Source organism: Aquarana catesbeiana, linkage group LG04 (assembly GCF_042186555.1).
Source record: "Aquarana catesbeiana isolate 2022-GZ linkage group LG04, ASM4218655v1, whole genome shotgun sequence".
Taxonomy (NCBI): Eukaryota; Metazoa; Chordata; class Amphibia; order Anura; family Ranidae; genus Aquarana; species Aquarana catesbeiana.
In genome coordinates this window covers 681,888,330-681,909,087 of record NC_133327.1, presented here as the reverse complement: position 1 = coordinate 681,909,087, position 20,758 = coordinate 681,888,330, and the positions used below count along the sequence as shown (strand labels likewise).

Below are 20,758 nucleotides of genomic sequence, written 5' to 3'. Positions count from 1 at the left end.
AGGCACAAAATAAACCCCAATTCATAAAAAAAAGTGGACCTAGCATGGGAAATATTTTTCCATGTTAAAGCGGTAATAAGTCCAAAATCAAACATTTATTATATCGCAGTTTACCAAATCTTAGATGTGGCGGCAGCATTCGTTTTCTTTTTTAGGCTTTCTTTCTTCTATTTTTATCTGGTGATCTGGCCAGTAAGTCCGGTTGTTTTTCAAAAGCACAAGCTCTCCGGCATATCTCCAGCATAGCAGAATGTATCAGTTTATAGGGATGGGACTAACCATTCAGCCCTGACAGGGGTTCCTGCAATGATCAGCTTTTATTTATTCGTCTTAAAAAATTTATCCCAAAAGGAAAAGAAAAACGGTTTCCGGTAACTGATCATAATGTTTTCAATTTGCCACAAAGATATGGTGTGACCAGCTTGGTGTGGAGGAACTTGAGTGTTCTGTACATAGCTGTGCCTGGGCACAACCTAAACACCCCATGTGGTGCAGAATCCCCCTGCTGATATCGCACCAAAGCCTCCCAACGGGGCTCCTAAAAATTTTTTTAGGAATAAAGTAATAAAAAATGACTGACACCATCCACTGCTCTACTGACACCGTCCACTGCCCTACTGACACCGTCCTCTGCTCTACTGACACCGTCCTCTGCTCTACTGACACCGTCCACTGCCCTACTGACACCGTCCTCTGCTCTACTGACACCGTCCTCTGCTCTACTGACACCGTCCACTGCCCTACTGACACCGTCCTCTGCTCTACTGACACCGTCCTCTGCTCTACTGACACCGTCCTCTGCTCTACTGACACCGTCCTCTGCTCTACTGACACCGTCCACTGCTCTACTGACATCTTCCTCTGCTCTACTGACACCGTCCACTGCTCTACTGACACCGTCCACTGCTCTACTGACACCGTCCTCTGCTCTACTGACACCATCCACTGCCCTACTGACACCGTCCACTGCTCTACTGACACCATCCACTGCCCTCATGACACCATCCACTGCCCTACTGACACCGTCCACTGCTCTACTGACACCATCCACTGCCCTCATGACACCATCCACTGCCCTACTGACACCAACTTCTGCCCTACTGACACCATCCACTGCCCTACTGACACTGTCCACTGCTCTACTGACACCATCCACTGCCCTCATGACACCATCCACTGCCCTACTGACACCAACTTCTGCCCTACTGACACCATCCACTGCTCTACTGACACCATCCACTGCTCTACTGACACCATCCGCTGCCCTACTGACACCGTCCTCTGCCCTACTGACACCGTCCTCTGCTCTACTGACACCATCCACTGCCCTACTGACACCATCCACTGCTCTACTGACACCATCCACTGCCCTACTGACCCCGTCCTCTGCTCTACTGACACCGTCCACTGCCCTACTGACACCATCCACTGCTCTACTGACACCTTCTACTGTTCTACTGACACCATCCAATGCTCTACTGACACCATCCACTTCCCTCGCGATACCATCCACTGCCCTACTGACACCATCCACTGCTCTACTGACACCGTCCACTGCTCTACTGACACCGTCCACTGCTCTACTGACACCGTCCACTGCCCTACTGACACCATCCACTGCTCTACTGACACCTTCTACTGTTCTACTGACACCATCCACTGCTCTACTGACATCATCCACTGCCCTACTGACACCGTCCTCTGCTCTACTGACACCATACACTGCTCTACAGACACCGTTCACTGCTCTACTGACCCCGTCCATTGCTCTACTGACACCATCCACTGCCCTCATGACACCATCCACTGCCCTACTGACACCAACTTCTGCTCTACTGACACCGTCCACTGCCCTACTGACACCATCCACTGCCCTACTGATACCATCCACTGCTCTACTGACACCATCCACTGCCCTACTGACACCGTCCTCTGCTCTACTGACACCATCCACTGCTCTACTGACACCGTCCTCTGCTCTACTGACACCATCCACTGCTCTACTGACACCATCCACTGCCCTACTGACACCATCCACTGCTCTACTGACACCATCCACTGATATACTGACACCATCCACTGCCCTACTGACACCGTCCTCTGCCCTACTGACACCGTCCTCTGCTCTACTGACACCATCCACTGCCCTACTGACACCGTCCTCTGCTCTACTGACACCATCCACTGCCCTACTGACACCGTCCACTGCTCTACTGACACCATCCACTGCCCTCATGACACCATCCACTGCCCTACTGACACCAACTTCTGCCCTACTGACACCATCCACTGCCCTACTGACACCGTCCACTGCTCTACTGACACCGTCCTCTGCTCTACTGACACCATCCACTGCTCTACTGACACCGTCCTCTGCTCTACTGACACCATCCACTGCTCTACTGACACCATCCACTGCCCTACTGACACCATCCACTGCCCTACTGACACCATCCACTGCTCTACTGACACCTTCTACTGTTCTACTGACAGCATCCACTGCCCTACTGACACCATCCACTTCCCTACTGACACCGTCCACTGCCCTACTGACACCATCCACTGCTCTACTGACACCGCCCACTGCTCTACTGACACCGCCCACTGCTCTACTGACACCGCCCACTGCTCTACTGACACCATCCACTGCTCTACTGACACCGTCCACTGCTCTACTGACACCATCCACTGCCCTACTGACACCGTCCACTGCCCTACTGACACCATACACTGCTCTACAGACACCGTTCACTGCTCTACTGACACCATCCACTGCCCTCATGACACCATCCACTGCCCTACTGACACCAACTTCTGCCCTACTGACACCGTCCACTGCCCTACTGACACCATCCACTGCTCTACTGACACCGCCCACTGCTCTACTGATACCATCCACTGCTCTACTGACACCGTCCACTGCCCTACTGACACCATCCACTGCCCTATTGACACCGTCCACTGCTCTACTGACACCATCCACTGCTCTACTGACACCGCCCACTGCTCTACTGACACCATCCACTGCTCTACTGACACCATCCACTGCTCTACTGACACCGTCCTCTGCTCTACTGACACCATCCACTGCTCTACTGACACCATCCACTGCTCTACTGACACCGTCCTCTGCTCTACTGACACCATCCACTGCCCTCATGACACCATCCACTGCCCTACTGACACCAACTTCTGCCCTACTGACACCATCCACTGCCCTACTGACACCATCCACTGTTCTACTGACACCTTCTACTGTTCTACTGACACCATCCAATGCTCTACTGACACCGTCCACTGCCCTACTGACACCGTCCACTGCTCTACTGACACCATCCAATGCTCTACTGACACCGTCCACTGCTCTACTGACACCATCCAATGCTCTACTGACACCGTCCACTGCTCTACTGACACCGTCCACTGCTCTACTGACACCTTCTACTGTTCTACTGACACCATCCAATGCTCTACTGACACCATCCACTTCCCTACTGACACCATTCACTGCCCTACTGACATCATCCACTGCCCTACTGACACCATCCAATGCTCTACTGACACCGTCCACTTCCCTACTGACACCATCCACTGCCCTACTGACATCATCCACTGCCCTACTGACACCATCCAATGTTCTACTGACACCGTCCACTTCCCTACTGACACCATTCACTGCCCTACTGACATCATCCACTGCCCTACTGACACCATCCACTGCTCTACTGATACCATCCAATGCTCTACTGACACCGTCCACTTCCCTACTGACACCATTCACTGCCCTACTGACACCATCTACTGCCATACTGACACCATTCACTGCCCTACTGACACCATCCACTGCTCTACTGACACCATCCACTGCCCTTCTGACACCAATTTCGGCCCTACTGACACCATCCACTTAGGGTTGCCACCTGGACAGTTCAGTTTTTTTTAGTTTTATGTGTCCGGGTTTCAGTCCGCCTGAAACCCGGACACAATATTCAGACAGGTATGTGGTTTGGAACAGGGCCTGACAGGAGGGTGAGGGGACACTATACACACTGCATAGCTATTCTCTTTGGAGTGGCCAAAGTTGTCCCAGGTCTGTTACAATCCTATAGTATTTGCTAAAAAAAAAAAAATTCGCTGTGCGCTGCTATAGTGTTCGGGTTTAGCTTTAAGAAAAAGTGGCAACCCTACATCCAGTGCTGTACTAGCACCATCCATGTTTTAACACATGTGGGGCGCACACCTATGGTCCTGTACAGAGCCCTGACCTCAACCCTAATGAACACCTTTGGGATAAATTAGAATGCCGATGGTGAGCCATGGATGAGAACATCCAACATCAGCGCCTGACCTCACAAATGGGTAAAATTCCCAAAGATACCTTCCAAAATCTTGTAGAAAGTCTTCCCAGAAGAGTGGAGAATGGCCAAGCTACAAAGGGAGGCCAGCTTCTTATTAATGGCCGCAGTATTGGAATAGGGTGACCAACACACTCATATAAGTGTGATGCTTATGTCTTCAGAAACTTCTGGAGGGAGAACATGGCACAAAAGCAAACCTGCCAAGAGACGGCGGCACACCAAAACTCACGGACCGGGCAAGGAGGGCATTAATCAGAGAGGCAGCACAGAGACCTAAGGTAACCCTGGAGGAGCTGCAGAGTTCCACAGCAGAGACTGGAGTATCTGTACATAGGACAACAATAAGCCGTACGCTCCATAGAGTTGGGCTTTATGGCAGAGTGGCCAGAAGAAAGACATTACTTTCAGCAAAAAACAAAATGGCGTCCTACGTTTTAAGTTTGCATAAAGGAATGTGGGAGACTCCCAAAATGTATGGAGGAATGTGCTCTGGTCTGATGAGACTATAATTGAACTTTTTGGCCATCAAAGAAAACGCTATGTCTGGCACAAACCCAACAGATCACATCACCCAAAGAACACCATCCCCACTGTGAAACATGGTGGTGGCAGCATTATGCTGTGGGGATGTTTTTCAGCAGTCGGGACTGGGAAACTGGTCAGGGTTGAGGGAAAGATGGATGGTGCTAAATACAGGGATATTCTTCAGCAAAACCTGTACCACTCTGTGTGTGATTTGAGGCTAGGACGGAGGTTCACCTTCCAGCAGGACAATGACCCCAAACACACTGCTAAAGCAACACTTGAGTGGCTTAAGGGGAAACATGTAAATGTGTTGGAATGGCCTAGTCAAAGCCCAGACCTCAATCCAATAGAAAATCTGTGGTCAGACTTAAAGATTGCTGTTCACAAGCGCAAACCATCAAACTTGAAGGAGCTGGAGCAGTTTTGCAAGGAGGAATGGGCAAAAATCCCAGTGGTAAGATGTGGCAAGCTCATAGAGACTTATCCAAAGCAACTTGGAGCTGTGATAGCCACAAAAGGTGGCTATACAAAGTATTGACTTTAGGGGGGTGAATAGTTATGCACATTGACTTTTTCTGTTATTTTGTCCTATTTGTTGTTTGCTTCACAATTAAAAAAAAACATCTTCAAAGTTGTGGGCGTGTTCTGTAAATGAAATGATGCAAATCCTCAAACAATCCATGTTAATTTCAGATTGTGAGGTAACAAAACACGAAAAAATGCCAAGCGGGTGAATACTTTTGCAAGGCACTGTATGCTGTAATTTGGCTGGTTTGGCAGACAGCGGCCTCTCCGCCACCGTGCTCTCTTGGGACGGCGCTCGTTCTGAGGAGTACACTTGGCGGGAGTGACATTAAGCGATGTGCGTTGTTTTAAGGCCATGTTGTTTATTGGGAAATATTATCTCTAATCCTCGGCGGCCCCTCCATGTCTAATTGCCGCATCTCTCAAAAACCTCCCGTTCTCTCTTTGTCAGATTAATCTTTCTAAATAGTCATCCATAATCCTCTCTTCTCCAAAGGTCATGTGTGAAGGATCTGTACGGGTCTCCATTTCTCCACATTGGCCGATCTTTCCAGAGCAGTCATACAAGGGGGACTTATTGGAGGACTTATTTTTTTTTAAATGTTGAAGTGCCCAGTTTTGGTCCTACCTATCCCTCATATTCTTCACCTGGGGACACAGAGGGTGGGGAGGGTTGCCATTTACATGGAGCACTGCAAGAACCTCCAAGAGAGGAACAGCTGTGGGTACAATGTGGGCGTGGCGGGCCTGTTGACTTCTGGTGATCCAGCAAGATCCTAATGGGAGGTTTGCTGAAAAAATGATGTTCCACATGAGAAGAGCGACCTCTGTGCTGATCTTTGTACATGAATGATGTTGGCTTCCATTGTGTTATTTTGTCGTATAATGTGTTAAGTCGGCCTATTAAAAATGAATGGGCTGCCAATACACCTCAGCATTTTAAAAGTTGTACAGTGTAATCGGAAAGTATTCACAGCGCTTCAATTTTTCCACATTTTGTTACGTTACAGCCTTATTCCAAAATGGATAAAGTTCCTCAAAATTCTACAAACAATACCCCATAATGACAACGTGAAAGAAGTTTGTTTGAAATCCTTGCAAATGTATTAAAAATAAAAAACAAAAAAATCCCTTTACATAAGTATCACAGCCTTTGCTCAATTCTTTGGTGAAGCTCCTTTGGCACCAATTACAGCCTCAAGTCTTGTTGAGTATGATGCTACAAGCTTGGCACACCTATTTTTGGTCAGTTTCTCCCATTCTTCTTTGCAGGACCTCTCAAGCTCCATCAGGTTGGATGGGGAGTGTCAGAGCATGGCCATTTTCAGATCTCTCCGGAGATTTTCAATCGGGGTTCAAGTCTGGGCTCTGGCTGGGCCACTCAAGGACATTCAGAGTTGTCCCGCAGCCACTCCTTTGTTATCTTGGCTGTGTTCTTAGGGTCGTTGTCCTGTTGGAAGATGAACCTTCGCCCCAGTCTGAGGTCCAGAGCGTTCTGGAGCAGGTTTTCATCAAGGATGTACATTGCTGCATTCATCTTTCCCTCGATCCTGACTAGTCTCCCAGTTCTTGCCACTGAAAAACATCCCCACAGCATGATGCTGCCACCACCATTCTTCACTGTAGGCAGTGGCGTTGGGAGGGGGGCTGAGGGGGGCCGGAGCCCCGAGTAGGTCTCCTAAAAGTCCTGGGTCTCGGGCATGCACAATTCTGTTACCAGCCCCGAGCGCCGCCGCTGAGCGGGGACCGATCTGACCCCGAGCGCGGCCAAGTGACGTAACAGGTCCCGCCTTCTGGAGCCTGCAGCGCCTATGATGGACGTCCCAATGGTCCAATGCCGGGACCGGGGAATGTGTGACATCCATCATAGGCGCTGCAGGCTCCAGAAGGTGGGAATTACAATGCGGCCGTCAAGCCGCATCACTGTGAGAAGATGCCAACTCGGCGCTCGGGCGGGCGGCTCTCCTCTCCTGTCCTGTGTCATGGCTCTGGCTCTGGCTGCCTGGAGTGCCTGCTGTCTACTACTCTACTGTGATGGGCGCGCCGCACACTACAGCTGAGCTGCAGGGGGAGGTCACGTCACCTGGAGTCTGGTCAGGTAGGTCAGTGCGTGTCAGTGTGGGTCAGTTTATGTCAAGTAGGTCAGTGTATGTCGGGTAGGTCAGTGTGTGTCAGGTATGTCAGGTAGGTCAGTGCGTGTCGGGTAGGTCAGTGTATGTCAGGTAGGTCAGGGTGTGTCAGGTAGGTCAGTGTATGTCAGGTAGGTCAGTGCGTGTCAGGTAGGTCAGTGCGTGTCAGGTAGGTCAGTGTGCTTCAGGTAGGTCAGTGTGCGTCAGGTAGGTCAGTGTGCGTCAGGTAGGTCAGTGTGCGTCAGGTAGGTCAGTGTGCGTCAGGTAGGTCAGTGTGTGTCAGGTAGGTCAGTGTGCGTCAGGTAGGTCAGTGTGTGTCAGGTAGGTCAGTGTGCGTCAGGTAGGTCAGTGTGCGTCAGGTAGGTAACCCCGCCCCCCGGGCTCGAATTTCGGGCTGAGGCCCCTGGTCTTTTTGCCACCTAGCAACGCCCCTGACTGTAGGGATGGTATTGGCCAGGTGATGAGCGGTGCCTGGTTTCCTCCAGACATGACGCTTGCCATTCAGGCCAAAGAGTTCAATCTTTGTTTCATCAGATCAGAGAATTTTGTTTCTCATGGTCTGAGAGTCCTTCAGGTGCCTTTTGGCAAACTCCAGGTGGGCTGTCATGTGCCTTTTACTGAGGAGTGGCTTCTGTCTGGCCACTCTACCATACAGGCCTGATTGAGAGATGGTTGTTCTTCTGGAAGGTTCTTCTCTCTACAGAGAAACGCTGGATCACTGTCAGAGTGACCATCGGGTTCTTGGTCACCTCCCTGACTAAGGCCCTTCTCAAATTGGTCAGTATGGCTGGGTGGCCCGCTCTAGGAAGAGTCCTGGTGGTTCCAAACTTCTTCTATTTATGGATGATGGAGGCCACTGTGCTCACTGGGACCTTCAATGCTGCAGAAATGTTTCTGTACCCTTCCCCCGATCTGTGCCTCCATACAATCCTGTCTCGGAGGCCTACAGACAGTTCCTTGGACTTGATGACTTGGTTTGGGCACTGTTAACTGTGGGACCTTATATAGACAGGTGTGTGCCTTTCCAAATAATGTCCAATCAACTGAATTTACCACAGGTGGACACCCCATATCAAGTTGTAGAAACATCTCAAGGATGATCCGTGGAAACAAGATGCATCTGAGCTCAATTTTGAGTGTCATGGCAAAGGCTGTGATACTTCTGTACATGGGATTTTTTTATTTTTTATTTTTAATAAATTAGCAGAAATTTAAAACAAACTTCTTTCACGTTGTCATTATGAGGTATTGTTTGTAGAATTTTGAGGAAAATGATGAATTTAATCCATTTTGGAATAAGACTGTAACATAAGAAAATGTGGAAAAAGTGAAGCGATGTGAATACTTACTGGATGCACTATGTGTGACCTTTTTTGCAACATGTCAACCGACTGCTGTGTTGTGTCCTGCTACAATGCAGGTGCCTTAGTGCGTTGGGGTGTGGGCAGCACAGTGTACAAACGCATGTGATATTGGCGTGTTTATGTATGCAAATTAAAAAAAAAAATTAATTGAGAATTAATCATTTCGCAGCTAAATCAATTTCACCGAAACCGCTTTTCTGGCCCCGTGTGACGTGTGAATGACGGACATTTCTTTGTTCTCTGCTCCTTAGGTCGCCTGAACGTGCTGCTCCGAGCCATTAATACCGGCGACATGCAGCTGTGGTCACTGAACGGGGACAATGGCAATAAATGGCAGCTCGCCAACATTCAAATCAATCCCACCAGACCCTTCCAGGTAAGAGCTATTAGAGAGGAGAACAATTTTCCAGGTACAAAATCCCATCATAAACCTGTTAATAATAATAGGATAAAGGTTGTAGATATTGGTGGCCCTTTACTTGCTTTTAGCCAGCACAATAATGGGGCACTATTCCTCCCACTGACACCAACGTAGAGACATCATTTCTTCCACTGACACCAACAATGGGGCACTATTCCTCCCAGTGACACCAACCATGGGGCACTATTCTTTCTACTGGCACCATCAATGGGGCACTATTCTTTCTACTGGCACCATCAATGGGGTACTATTCCTCCCATTGACACCAAAAATGGGGCACTGTTTCTACCACTGACACCAACAATGGGGCACGATTCCTTCCACTGACACCAATGATGAGGCACAATTCCTTCCACTGACACCAGCAATGGGACACTGTTCCTTCCACTGACACCAATAATGGGGCACAATTCCTTTAACTGACACCAATGATGAGACACAATTTCTTCCACTGACACCAGCAATGGGACACTGTTCCTTCCACTGACACCAATAATGGGGCACAATTCCTCCTCCTACTGACCACTATGTAATTTTCTTACTTCCACTGACAACCAAGCCTGAGACATTATTTTCTCTCACTCATGCTGGGGCATTCTCTAATCCCACCAGCCACTGACCGGCCCCCCCCTAAAGTCTGAAGGACAGTAATCTGGCCCCTTTTTACTAAGTTTGGAGACCCCTGTAATAAAGCATTGTGTCCCCCAGGGGAAAAGTACATGTAGTATTCTGTCCCATCTTCCTACAAGCCGTAGAAAGCTAGCTTTGTGGTCCAGTATGGCACCCTCCACGGCTGTCTGACAAAGCAGGTAGCAAGGAGACGTCTGTATTAATAGCTGGTGCTTATCTTCAGCTCTAAGCACTTTTCAAGACAAGGGGTGGCAGGAGTAATGCAAAGGCATGGGAGGCTGACAACACCTTCTGCATTCCTCTTGCTGGCATTTGTGTCTGGAAAGTGCAGCCTTGCTAGCTGCGTTGTCAGACAATCCTGGGGGAATATATATCAAAACATGAAACCAGTGGAGCTTATGACGGAATTCCTGGAGCAGATATCAGACAACCAATAATCTGCATGCATGGATATATGGCAAAAGATAGGCCACGCCCATGCGGCACCCATTCCTTGCTAGGCGGCACAATGAGACCCGCAGAGAATATTATTAAAGACCCAAATTTGTTCCTTGACAGAAGAATGGCGAGAAATATCTAAATTGTAAAAAGAGAAAATGTTCCCCCGTCATAACATCCAGCAAACTATAAACCATCCCCCGTCCTCTATTCAGGTGTTATTACCGCAGCGTGTAAAGCGAATCGCCGTTTGCGGCCTGGAAGACAATTCCGTGTAAATAACAATGTCCTGTCAGGGAGATGATCTTCTAAAGAGGAGGAAAATAAAATATCTAATATTTCTTGTATTCAAATATTTACTGTGGAATCAATCGCAGTGAGAAGTGCAAGGAGCCGACATTCATCCCGGAGAACGCCAAGATAAATCCCAGAATACAAACCTCCTGATATCAGAGTCTCTTTATGTCTATCTTTCTGTTTATCCGACTATCTCACATCTATCTATCTATCTATCTATCTATCTATCTATCTATCTATCTATCGCTCCCTTATGCTTAGGCAGGGTTGCTCTTAAATTCATTCATTGGGTGGACGTGTGTTGTGCTGCCCCGGCTGCTAGGCCAGAGCCTGAGGCCTATCCTGTGGACATCTGGCTGCTAGGCTGTCTGAGGGTCTATCCAAAAGCAAGAGAGCAGCGTAGGGTTGAGATTTCGGCTTGCAGTCCAACCAGAAGTGACGGTTTGCCGGCTGGAGAACCTGTCATGGTCGGATGTAGAGGGGAAGCTGTCGCCACCATCCACCTTGTTACCATGGACCACCGTGAGTAGCTGAAGCAAGTACCAGAGCAGTATTCTCACCAACCGGGGACGGTGAAAAATTGGGAAACTTCAGCAGGTGTCAAGCCAGGGACCCAGCCAGCGGAGGTGACACTTGCAGAGCAGTTTTGTGTGCCAAGCCAGGGACCGAGCAGGCTAGTGGGGTGACGCTTAAGGAGTATCTGTGAGTGCCAATCTAGGGACCCAGCAGGGACGCGGGGGTGACGCTTGAGGAAGATACTCAGTGAGAACACTGGAGGAGCTCAGGAGATCCAATGGCAGTGGATCAACGGGTCTAAGTGATAGACTGGGAGCTTAATTGAGTGAAGATCTAAAAAAGAGATTGTAGAGGAAGTGAAAGAGTTCATTAGAACCTTTGTTAGAAACTGTTCAAGATTGCTGGCGCCCATGCATCTACCTTGCACTACACCCACCATACCTCGTAACCCACTCTACATAGAAAGATGTCAGCTATGCCTAACTCTGGAGTTTCTCATTAGACCAAAGGGGACCTGGGACTTGGCTACTTATCCATCTATCTGTTCTGATATTTTATAGATAGGCGATTCCTACCCTATTAATTAGTGGTTCCAAATTAATAATAACTACTGCAGTAGGGGACAGACACAAAAGATACCCTCCGCATCTTTCCAAAATAACTGTTCTGTTTTATTTGACGCAATGGAAGGTTTTTATACACATGATTACGTAGGTATCACATTAATATTACAATTTTACTTTTATGGTAACAAGGGGCGCAACATAGGCAGGCTAATTCTAATCAGAACTCAAAAGAATGCAAACTTGTAATGAAAACATTATTAGTGCCGTGTGCACAGTGAGTGCAATACATACAAAAAAGAATACAATTATATACAGAACTTACACATTTCCTTTGATCTATCTATCTATCTATCTATCTATCTATCTATCTATCTATCTGTGGACCTTGCTTTGTGCACTGGTCCAAATCATTTGGTGGAGGGGGGTCAGCATACCAAAACATTTTGGACATTTTCATGCTCCCAACTTTGTGGGAACAGTTTGGGGATGCCCCCTTCCTGTTCCAACATGACTGAACACCAGTGCACAAAACAAGGTCCATAAAGAAATGGATGAGCGGGTTTGGGGTGGAGGAACTTGACTGGCCTGCACAGAGTCCTGACCTCAACCCAATAGAACACCTTTGGGATGAATTAGAGCAGAGACTGCGAGCCAGGCCTTCTTGTCCAACATCAGTGCCTGACCTCACCAATGCACTTCTGGAAGAATGGTCAAACCTTCCCATAGACACACTCCTAAACCTAGTGGACAGCCTTCCCAGAAGAGTTGAAGCTGTTACAGCTGCAAAGGGTGGGCCAACTCAATATTGAACCCTACGGACTAAGACTGGGATGCCATTAAAGTTCATGTGCGTGTAAATGCAGGTGTCCCAATACTTTTGACAATATAGTGTATCTATCTATATGTCTCTAAATGAGAATACAGATGAATTGTACATACAATGGGGTGGGAATTAGAGATGGGGATAATCTCAGCACAGAGGAATCAATAATATTAATATGCTTCAGAAGTTCAGCGACCTTTAATAAATCCATTTTAATCTTGTTTACGTTAGCAGTATATTTTCTCACCGCAATTACCAGTAATTGTTCTGAATCGTGTGGGAGGAGAGAACATATTATCGCCTCCATCCATCTCCACTACCTGATTTCTTCCCTGACAATAGAGATGTGTTATTGTTGATTAAAACATGAGAAATATGTCAAGTGAGAGTTAGAGCTGGAGGACTCTGCTCCTTCCTCTATAACTCCCCTCTCCTTAAATGCTCTGCTGGAGGACTCTGCTCCTTCCTCTATAACTCTCCTCTCCTGAGATATACTCTGCCCTGCTGGAGGAAATCAACCAAACAATGTTTTGCAATGGTAAAAATTGGTGTGTACAATCGGCTAACCTTTTCTTTTTTCATCTCTCAGGTCATATTTGAATGTATTACCGGCAACGGGATGGAAGGTGACATGGCCATCGATGATGTCACTATAAAAAGAGGAGAGTGTCCGAAACGGATAAGCTCGCCACAAAAACGTGAGTCCTTCCTCGTGTGATGTGACGGTTGATGTGTCAACCAAACCACCTCAAAGAGATCCATAAGAGGGAAATTGGAGGAGTTCACTGACAGAGCAATATCGAGTTGTGTTATCAGACGAGCGCACTCGCCTCCTTTGTTCAATAATTGATGACCTTTCATTGGGTGGTACGGCATCGCGTGCTTCCTGACAATAGACAGTTCCAGCCTCAGCAATTAAGAGATAAAGCTGTCACTGCTAACTGGGAGACTTATAGTCCATGGACGCACCCGGCTGTAGGTGCAGAGCTCTCCAGGATCAGTCTGATCCTCACATTAACACAAGCAGTCAACACTCCATAGTGCTAGATCGCAATAAACATTATTCACATCAAAGTCCACCAGAAATGTCATTCCCCACCAGGCGTGGCTCTACCACTAATGCTTTTCACCCAATATGGGATTATCCATAGGGCACTAAGCCTACATTCAGTATTGGATATGTAGCCCAAAACAATGAAAAGTCTACGGCGCGAATGCCCCTCCAAACACGTTTCAGTCAGATAATGCTAATTTATGTTTCTGCTTACAGTATGTATTGTTAGGGTAATATGATCAGGAGGGGGTAACCTCCTTTTAAAGTGTATAAAAGCCTGTATTCTTGTTCAAATAAAGAGTTTGAGCTTTGCAGCCAAACAAGTCCTGCCTAGTTCTTGGATGTAAAATGCGGCTATATTATCTGATATCTATCTTCAGACTGGAGGAAGTGGTATATGATGGAAGCACTCAAGCGGAGTGTGGGACATTCCATTACTGTAGGTATAGTCATTTTTAGCAGGGGTTCCCTGGGACCTGAACGTTATTTCAAGGGTTCCCTATGTCACCAAGGTTGAGAAAGGCTATACTAGACCCTTCAGGCCTGGTATAAGTGTCAAGAGGGACCCCACATAGATTAAAAACGGATTCCCAGGCAATAAATCAATGGGGCTGGGTGGTTGCTAAGGACATGGCGGGTGCAGACACCCGCCATGTCCTTGGCAAGCATTGATGGCAAGAACGATGCTATCATATGTATATAGTAGCGGGAGAAAAACCTACCCCTGCCGAATGGGCCAAAAATTCTGGCAAGTGCCCAAACAACCAAAGTTCAATCCGTACCTTTGCTTGAACCAAACCGGGAGCTCATCCCTAGTGACTACTCATATCTAGACCCTAAAAGAGTATGATTCTCTTACGCTTTTGAGGGCTCTAATAAGATATGTCCTTGTCTTATGAAAAAGCTTTCAAATTTATCAAGTTTTTTTTCCAAAGAAATTTGGATTCAGTAAACTTTGCACTAAAAGTTGACCATGTAAAGCCCATGTACATCATTAGTAATAAGGAATATGCAGTTCAGTTTTGGCTGCCAGTTCATAAAAAGGATATCGGAGAACTGGAGAAAGTGCAGAAAAGAGCAACCAAACTGATAAGAGGCATGGAGGAGCTCAGCAATGAGGAAAGATTAGAGGAATTGAACTTATTCTCTCTTGCGAAGAGGAGATTAAGGGAAGATATGATCACCATGTATAAATACACATGTGGTCCATATAGTGAACTTGGTGTTGAGTTATTCACTTTAAGGACATCACAGAGGACAAGGGAGCACTCTTTACGTCTGGAGGAAAAGAGATTTAACCTCCAAATATGTAAAGGCTTCTTCACAGTAAGCTGTGAAAATGTGGAATACAGTAGACTCCCTCAAGAGCTGGTTCTGGCCAGCTCAGTCGATTGTTTTTAAAAAGGCCTTGGATCCTTTCTAAATGCATAAAATATAACTGGATACTAATATTTATATGTAAAGTTGATCAAGGGAATATCCGATTGCCTCTTGGGGAACATGGAGAAGTTTGATTCCACCCCCGGGAGCAAATTGCATCATGCTTTACTGGGGCTTTTTTTTGCCTTCCTCTGGATCTACTGTGGGTATAGGATTGTGTATACAATTTGAATTTGTGTGTGTGTGTGTTTTTTTTTCTGTAGGTTGAACTTGATGGACTTGTGTGTGTTTTTTTTTTTTCAACCAGATTACCTATGTAACGTTTTTTTGCTGTGGGCACGTATTTAGTGACATTGCATCTATTTCTGGTGGTTCTAGGAAGCATCTAACTGAGGTTCTTCTTCTTGTATTGTAGCTGCAGCACCTCCTGGCAATCTGGCCTGCCACTCCCACTCAGGTTCTCTATACTGGCTCCTGACTTTCTTCTTATTCGTCCTACTGAGATGATACTCCGCTGCTCCTGTTGGATTCAGAACCAGGCCGTCCTATCTTTTGTACACTTTCCTCCTCGATCCTCCTCCACTGACACACCAAAGTGTCAAGATATTACCAAAGACCGGCAAGTGGGATGGCTTGAAGGAGCCAACGAGAGACTGAAGACTTCCTTTGAGAAGTTCAAACGCGTCTACAATACATCCAAGGGGAGAGAGAGAGAAGTCAGGGAAGGTATTGATACAAAGTAGCAAGTGACGACAACGTCAGGACAAGGTGGAAGCAGAGAGGAAAACCCGGACGTGATCTAACTATTGACTCAGAGATGCTAAGACTTGTCCACATGGGAAATGTGGACTTCAAAAGATAATAAATAAGGACAAGCAACATTTATAAAGAAACTATATTGAGATTATAAGCACAAATTTCTAACAAACTGTGGAGACCGTGGCTGGGAGAATGTTACTCTGCCTTGGGGGCAGAAACTTTGTTGGAACGTCCCGGCTGCTGTAGCCCCGTTTTCTAAGTAGATTCCTTTCGCGTGCTGCTCTGTTTCATCTATGCCCATGTACAACCACGCCATTTGCATGTGCTCCACTGCCCTTATGTACATCGCCATGTAACCAAGCGTCTTTAGCCATCCATTTTGAACATGTTTACGCATTTCAGGGAGGGCGCACACAGACTGTCGCTCCCGGTGAAAGAAAAAGATTGTAGACTTCATCCCGAGTATGGTTAGAGCATAGCCAACGTTTTAGGTCTTCCCTGTGGGCACGTCAAGCGAACGTGGTAGTCATGGGTCACGCCCATCATCTTACAGACCGTCCAAAGATTGGAGAATGCAGTTTACGTAATTTAGGTACATATATTAATATATTTATTATAGAAGGATACTAAGTTGTAGAAATGGCTGCTTGAAAAAAACATTTAGCGTTCAATGATCTTCCTCCTTTCTGAAAAAAACAGGCATACCAGTGCCCCAACCTCAGACTCAACATTGCCTCCGTTCGTCTATCATTCTTCATTTCCGGTCTCATGACATTCGCTCTGTTCATACATACTTCATACACCTCAGCAGGGGACTTCGCACAGCTCATGCAATCAGTACAATGACATTTAGGAAATTGTTACCAAATCTGAACGTTTTAAATAAACAGATATCTATTTCTAGTGGTTGTCATTGGTGTGGACTCATCAGAGAAGGTGTGAATGTGTCTGGGATGAACATGAGGTGAGTGGGGAGGGTTCCAGGAACAGCAAATGGAAGGGTTGATGGAATGTGATGAGAAAGGTCCTACTCTGGGCAATAGGCATCGTTCATTTAAAGTGAACCTGTCCGCTCTTTTGAGCTCTCTAGACCCCTCTCTGGCCTAGTTTCACTTTACCATGTCCTGTCTTTTTCCTGACGTCATGGCTTAGCTCCAACAAATGCCATCCTGCTTCCAAATGAGAGTTAAATGGCTGGCCACTGGCCATCATTGGATGGTGGAACAGTTGGCCAGGCTTAGTTGTAAAGTCATGGAATCAGGTCCCCCAGTCTCTCCAAATCCCAGACTCCCCATCCCCTAGTCTCCTAATCCCCACAATCACCATCACCCAGTCACTCCAATCCCCACCCTCAGTCTCTCCAATCCCCTAACTCCCCATTCCCCAGACTACTCAATCCGCACCCCAAGTCTCCCCAATTCCCACACTTCCCATCCCCACACTCCTCCTATTCCCTGCATTTCCCACCCCTCAGTCTCCCCAATGCCCACACTCCCTATCCCCCGGTCTCCCCAATCCCTACACTCCCCATCCCCCCCACTCCTCCCAATGCCCATACCACACTCCCCATACTCAGTCTCTCCAATCCACTAACCACCCATCCCCCAGCCTACTCAATCCCCACCCTAAGTCTCCCCAGTGCCCAAACTTCCCATCCCTCGGTCTCCCCAATGCCCACACTTCCCATCCCCACATTCCCACCCCTCAGTCTCCCCAATCCCTACACTCCCCATCCCCAAACTCCTCCCATTGCCCACACCACCCATCCCTTGATCCCCCCGTGCCCGCACTCCCTATCCACCAGTCTCCCCAAAGCCCACAATTCCCATACCCACATTTCTCCCACTCCCTACACCATGATGGAATGTGATGAGAGAGGTCATAATGGGCAATGGGCATTGTTCAATTAAATTGAACCTGTACGTCATTTGGAGCTCTCTATACCCCACTCCAGTCTAGTTTCATTTTAACATGTTCTGTCTTTTTCCGGACCTCATGCCTTAGTTCCAACAAATGCCATCCTGCTCCCCAATGAGAGTTAAATGGCTGGTCATCATTGGATGGGGGAACAACAGGTGGACAGGCTTAGTTATAAAGTCATGAAATCAGATCCCACAGTCTCCCAATCCACACACTTACCACCCCCAGTCTCCCACATTCCCCACCCTCAGTCTCTCCAATCCCCACACTCCCCACTCCCTAGTCTCCCCAATGCCCACACTCCCTATCCCCCAGTGCCCATACTTCCCATCCCCACACTCCCCCCAGTCCCCACACTCCCAAGCCCCCAGACTCCCCATCCTCCAGTCTCTTCAATTCTCAAACACCCACCCTCAGTCTCCAGCTCCCTGCCACCCCAGTCTCCCCAATCTCCCACATTCCCCATCCTAAGCCTCTCTAGTCCCCACACTTCCCATCCCCAAGTCTCCCTAATGCCCACACTCTCCACCACCCAGTCTCCTCAATGCCCACACTCCCCATCTCCCAGTTTCCCCAGTGCCCACACTCCCCATTCTTCAGTCTCCCTAATGACTACACTCCCAATCCCCCAATCTCCCTAATGCCTACACTTCCCATTCCCTAGTCTCCTAATCCCCACACTCCCCACATTCAGTCTCTCCAATCCCCACACTCCCCACCCCATAGTCTCCCCAATGCCCACACTCCCTATCCCCCCGTCCCCCAGTGCCCATAATTCCCATCCTCACACTCCCTCCAGTTCCCACACTCCCCAGCCCCCAGACTCCCCACACTCCCCAGCCCCCAGACTCCCCATTCTCCAATCTCGTCATTCCCAAACACCCCACCCTCAGTCTCCAGATCCCCACCACCCTAGTCTCCCCAATCTCCCACACTCTTCATCCCCAGTCTCTATAGCCCCCAAATTTCACATCCCTCAGTCTCCCTAATGCCCACACTCTTCATCACCCAGTCTGCTCAATGCCCACACTCCTCATCGCCAAGTTTTTCCAATGCCCACACATGAATCTCCAGTCTCCCTAATGCCCAAACTCCCCATCCCCCAGTCTCCCTAATGCCCATAATCTCCATCATCCAGACTCCCTAATGCTCACACTCCCCATCCACCAATCTCCATAATGCCCACACTTCCCATCCCCCAGTCTCCCTAATGCCTACACTCTCCATCACCCAGTCTCCTCAATGCCCACACTCTCCATCACCCAGTCTCCTCAATGCCCACACTCCCCATTGCCAAGTTTTTCCAATGCCCACACACATGTATCTCCAGTCTCCCTAATGCCCACACTCCCTATCTCCCAGTCTCCCTAATGCCCATAATCTCCATCATCCAGTCTCCCTAATGCTCACACTCCCCATCCCCCAATCTCCCTAATGCCCACACTTCCCATCCCCCAGTCTCCCTAATGCCTACACTCTCCATCGCCCAGTCTCCTCAATGCCCATGCTCTCCATCACCCAGTTTCCCCAATGCCCACACTCCCATCCCCCAGTCTCCCTAGTGCCCACACTCTCCATCCCCCAGTCTCCTCAATGCCCACAATTCCTATCACCCAGTTTCCCTAATTCTCACACTCCTCATCCCCCAGTCTCCCTAGTGCCCACGCTCTCCATCACCTCGTCGCCTCAATGCCCACACTCTCCCTCATCTAGTCTCCTTAATCCCCACACTCCCAACTGGCCAGTTTCCCCAATGCTCACACTTACCATCCCCTAGTCTCCCTAATACCTACACTCTCCATCACCCAGTCTCCTCAATCCCCAAATTCTTCATCCCCCAGTCTCCTAAATGTCCACACTTCCTATCCCGACACTCCTCCCAATGCCCATACTTCCCATCCCCGCACTTCTACCAACCCCCCAGTCTCCCTAGTGCCCAAACTCCCTATCCCTCAGTCTCCCCAATGCCCACACTCCCAATTCCCAAATTCCTCCCAATGCCCAAACTCACCATCTCCCAGTCTCCCCGATCCCCCACACTTCCCACCCCACAATCTACAATTTATTTAGAGAAAATGTGAAAAACGAGTTGCTTTACCTTCCTCAATCTTTGTAGGAATTCTTTTTCTCTATGAAGAAATAAAAACTCAGACTATTTTTTTTTTTTTTGTATCTCCCATATTGCATTTTTCAGCCTTTGAGTAAGCAGATCTTATCGAGATTCATTGTCTGCCCTGCTGGGTAAAGGGTGATGATTTTCTCCCATGCTTTATAACAGCAATTGCTTCATTGAAAAAGAAACATTTGTTACTGAAACTTCCACATGCCTTTCCCCGGTGACAGCGTTTGAGCCCAGCGCCCCTGCGGACAATTCCACCACCACTCCTAACTGCTCCTCAAATCTTCACCTGTGAATCACCATATCATTGGACTTCCTTGTTAGAAAGCACTTCCAAGAGAACAATGGAAGATGACATTTTTGGTATACATTTTACAAACTCTTTACAACTTTCCAGACTCTCAATAACTTTTTCCACATCATATATAAGCACATAGCATAATGGCCATTCAAGATAGGTGTAGACTCAATCTTTCTTCGCATGCTTGCATCATGGTTGAGGGCTCATGAGAGGAGTACTGAGGCAGGGCACCGTGATGTTCTTAGAAAGCTTTGTACAGCCCCCTGCCCCCCCCCCCAACCAACCATGATCTACCTGCATTGCATAGAGAAGAATATTGCTTAGAAAAGAGCAGAGACCCAGTGATGACATCACTGAATACATGTAAGATATGTAATGAAACTTGAAAATTGTTATTGACAAAATCTCATTAGCTTATGATGCTCTGAATGTGGAGAGGGAGGAACCAGGGAAGGCAAACTTCAGCTTTAACCTATTCTGTAAGAGCACTGCCCAGGAGACCACCAATACAGCATCCTATACATGATGAAAGATTGTTTCTATGGATGGTTGCTTTCCTCATATAGTTTTGATACAGTATCTCACAAAACTGAGTACACCCCTCACATTTTAGTAAATATTTTATGTGACAAC

The 20,758-nt window shown here is 47.8% G+C and overlaps 1 protein-coding gene across 6 annotated transcripts in view; it reads left to right on the top strand.

The window, feature by feature from the left end:
• MDGA1 (MAM domain containing glycosylphosphatidylinositol anchor 1) overlaps positions 1–16,688 on the top strand; it is a 435,025-nt gene extending 418,337 nt beyond the window's left edge. For all 6 annotated transcript variants that reach the window (XM_073628744.1, XM_073628743.1, XM_073628742.1 and 3 more), the window contains 3 exons: positions 9,153–9,277; positions 13,182–13,290; positions 15,442–16,688. In XM_073628744.1, the coding sequence (XP_073484845.1) occupies positions 9,153–9,277; positions 13,182–13,290; positions 15,442–15,533 (326 nt within the window). In that variant the 3' untranslated portion in view covers positions 15,534–16,688. The remainder of the gene's footprint in view (positions 1–9,152; positions 9,278–13,181; positions 13,291–15,441) is intronic.
• The last annotated feature ends 4,070 nt before the right edge of the window (positions 16,689–20,758 follow it).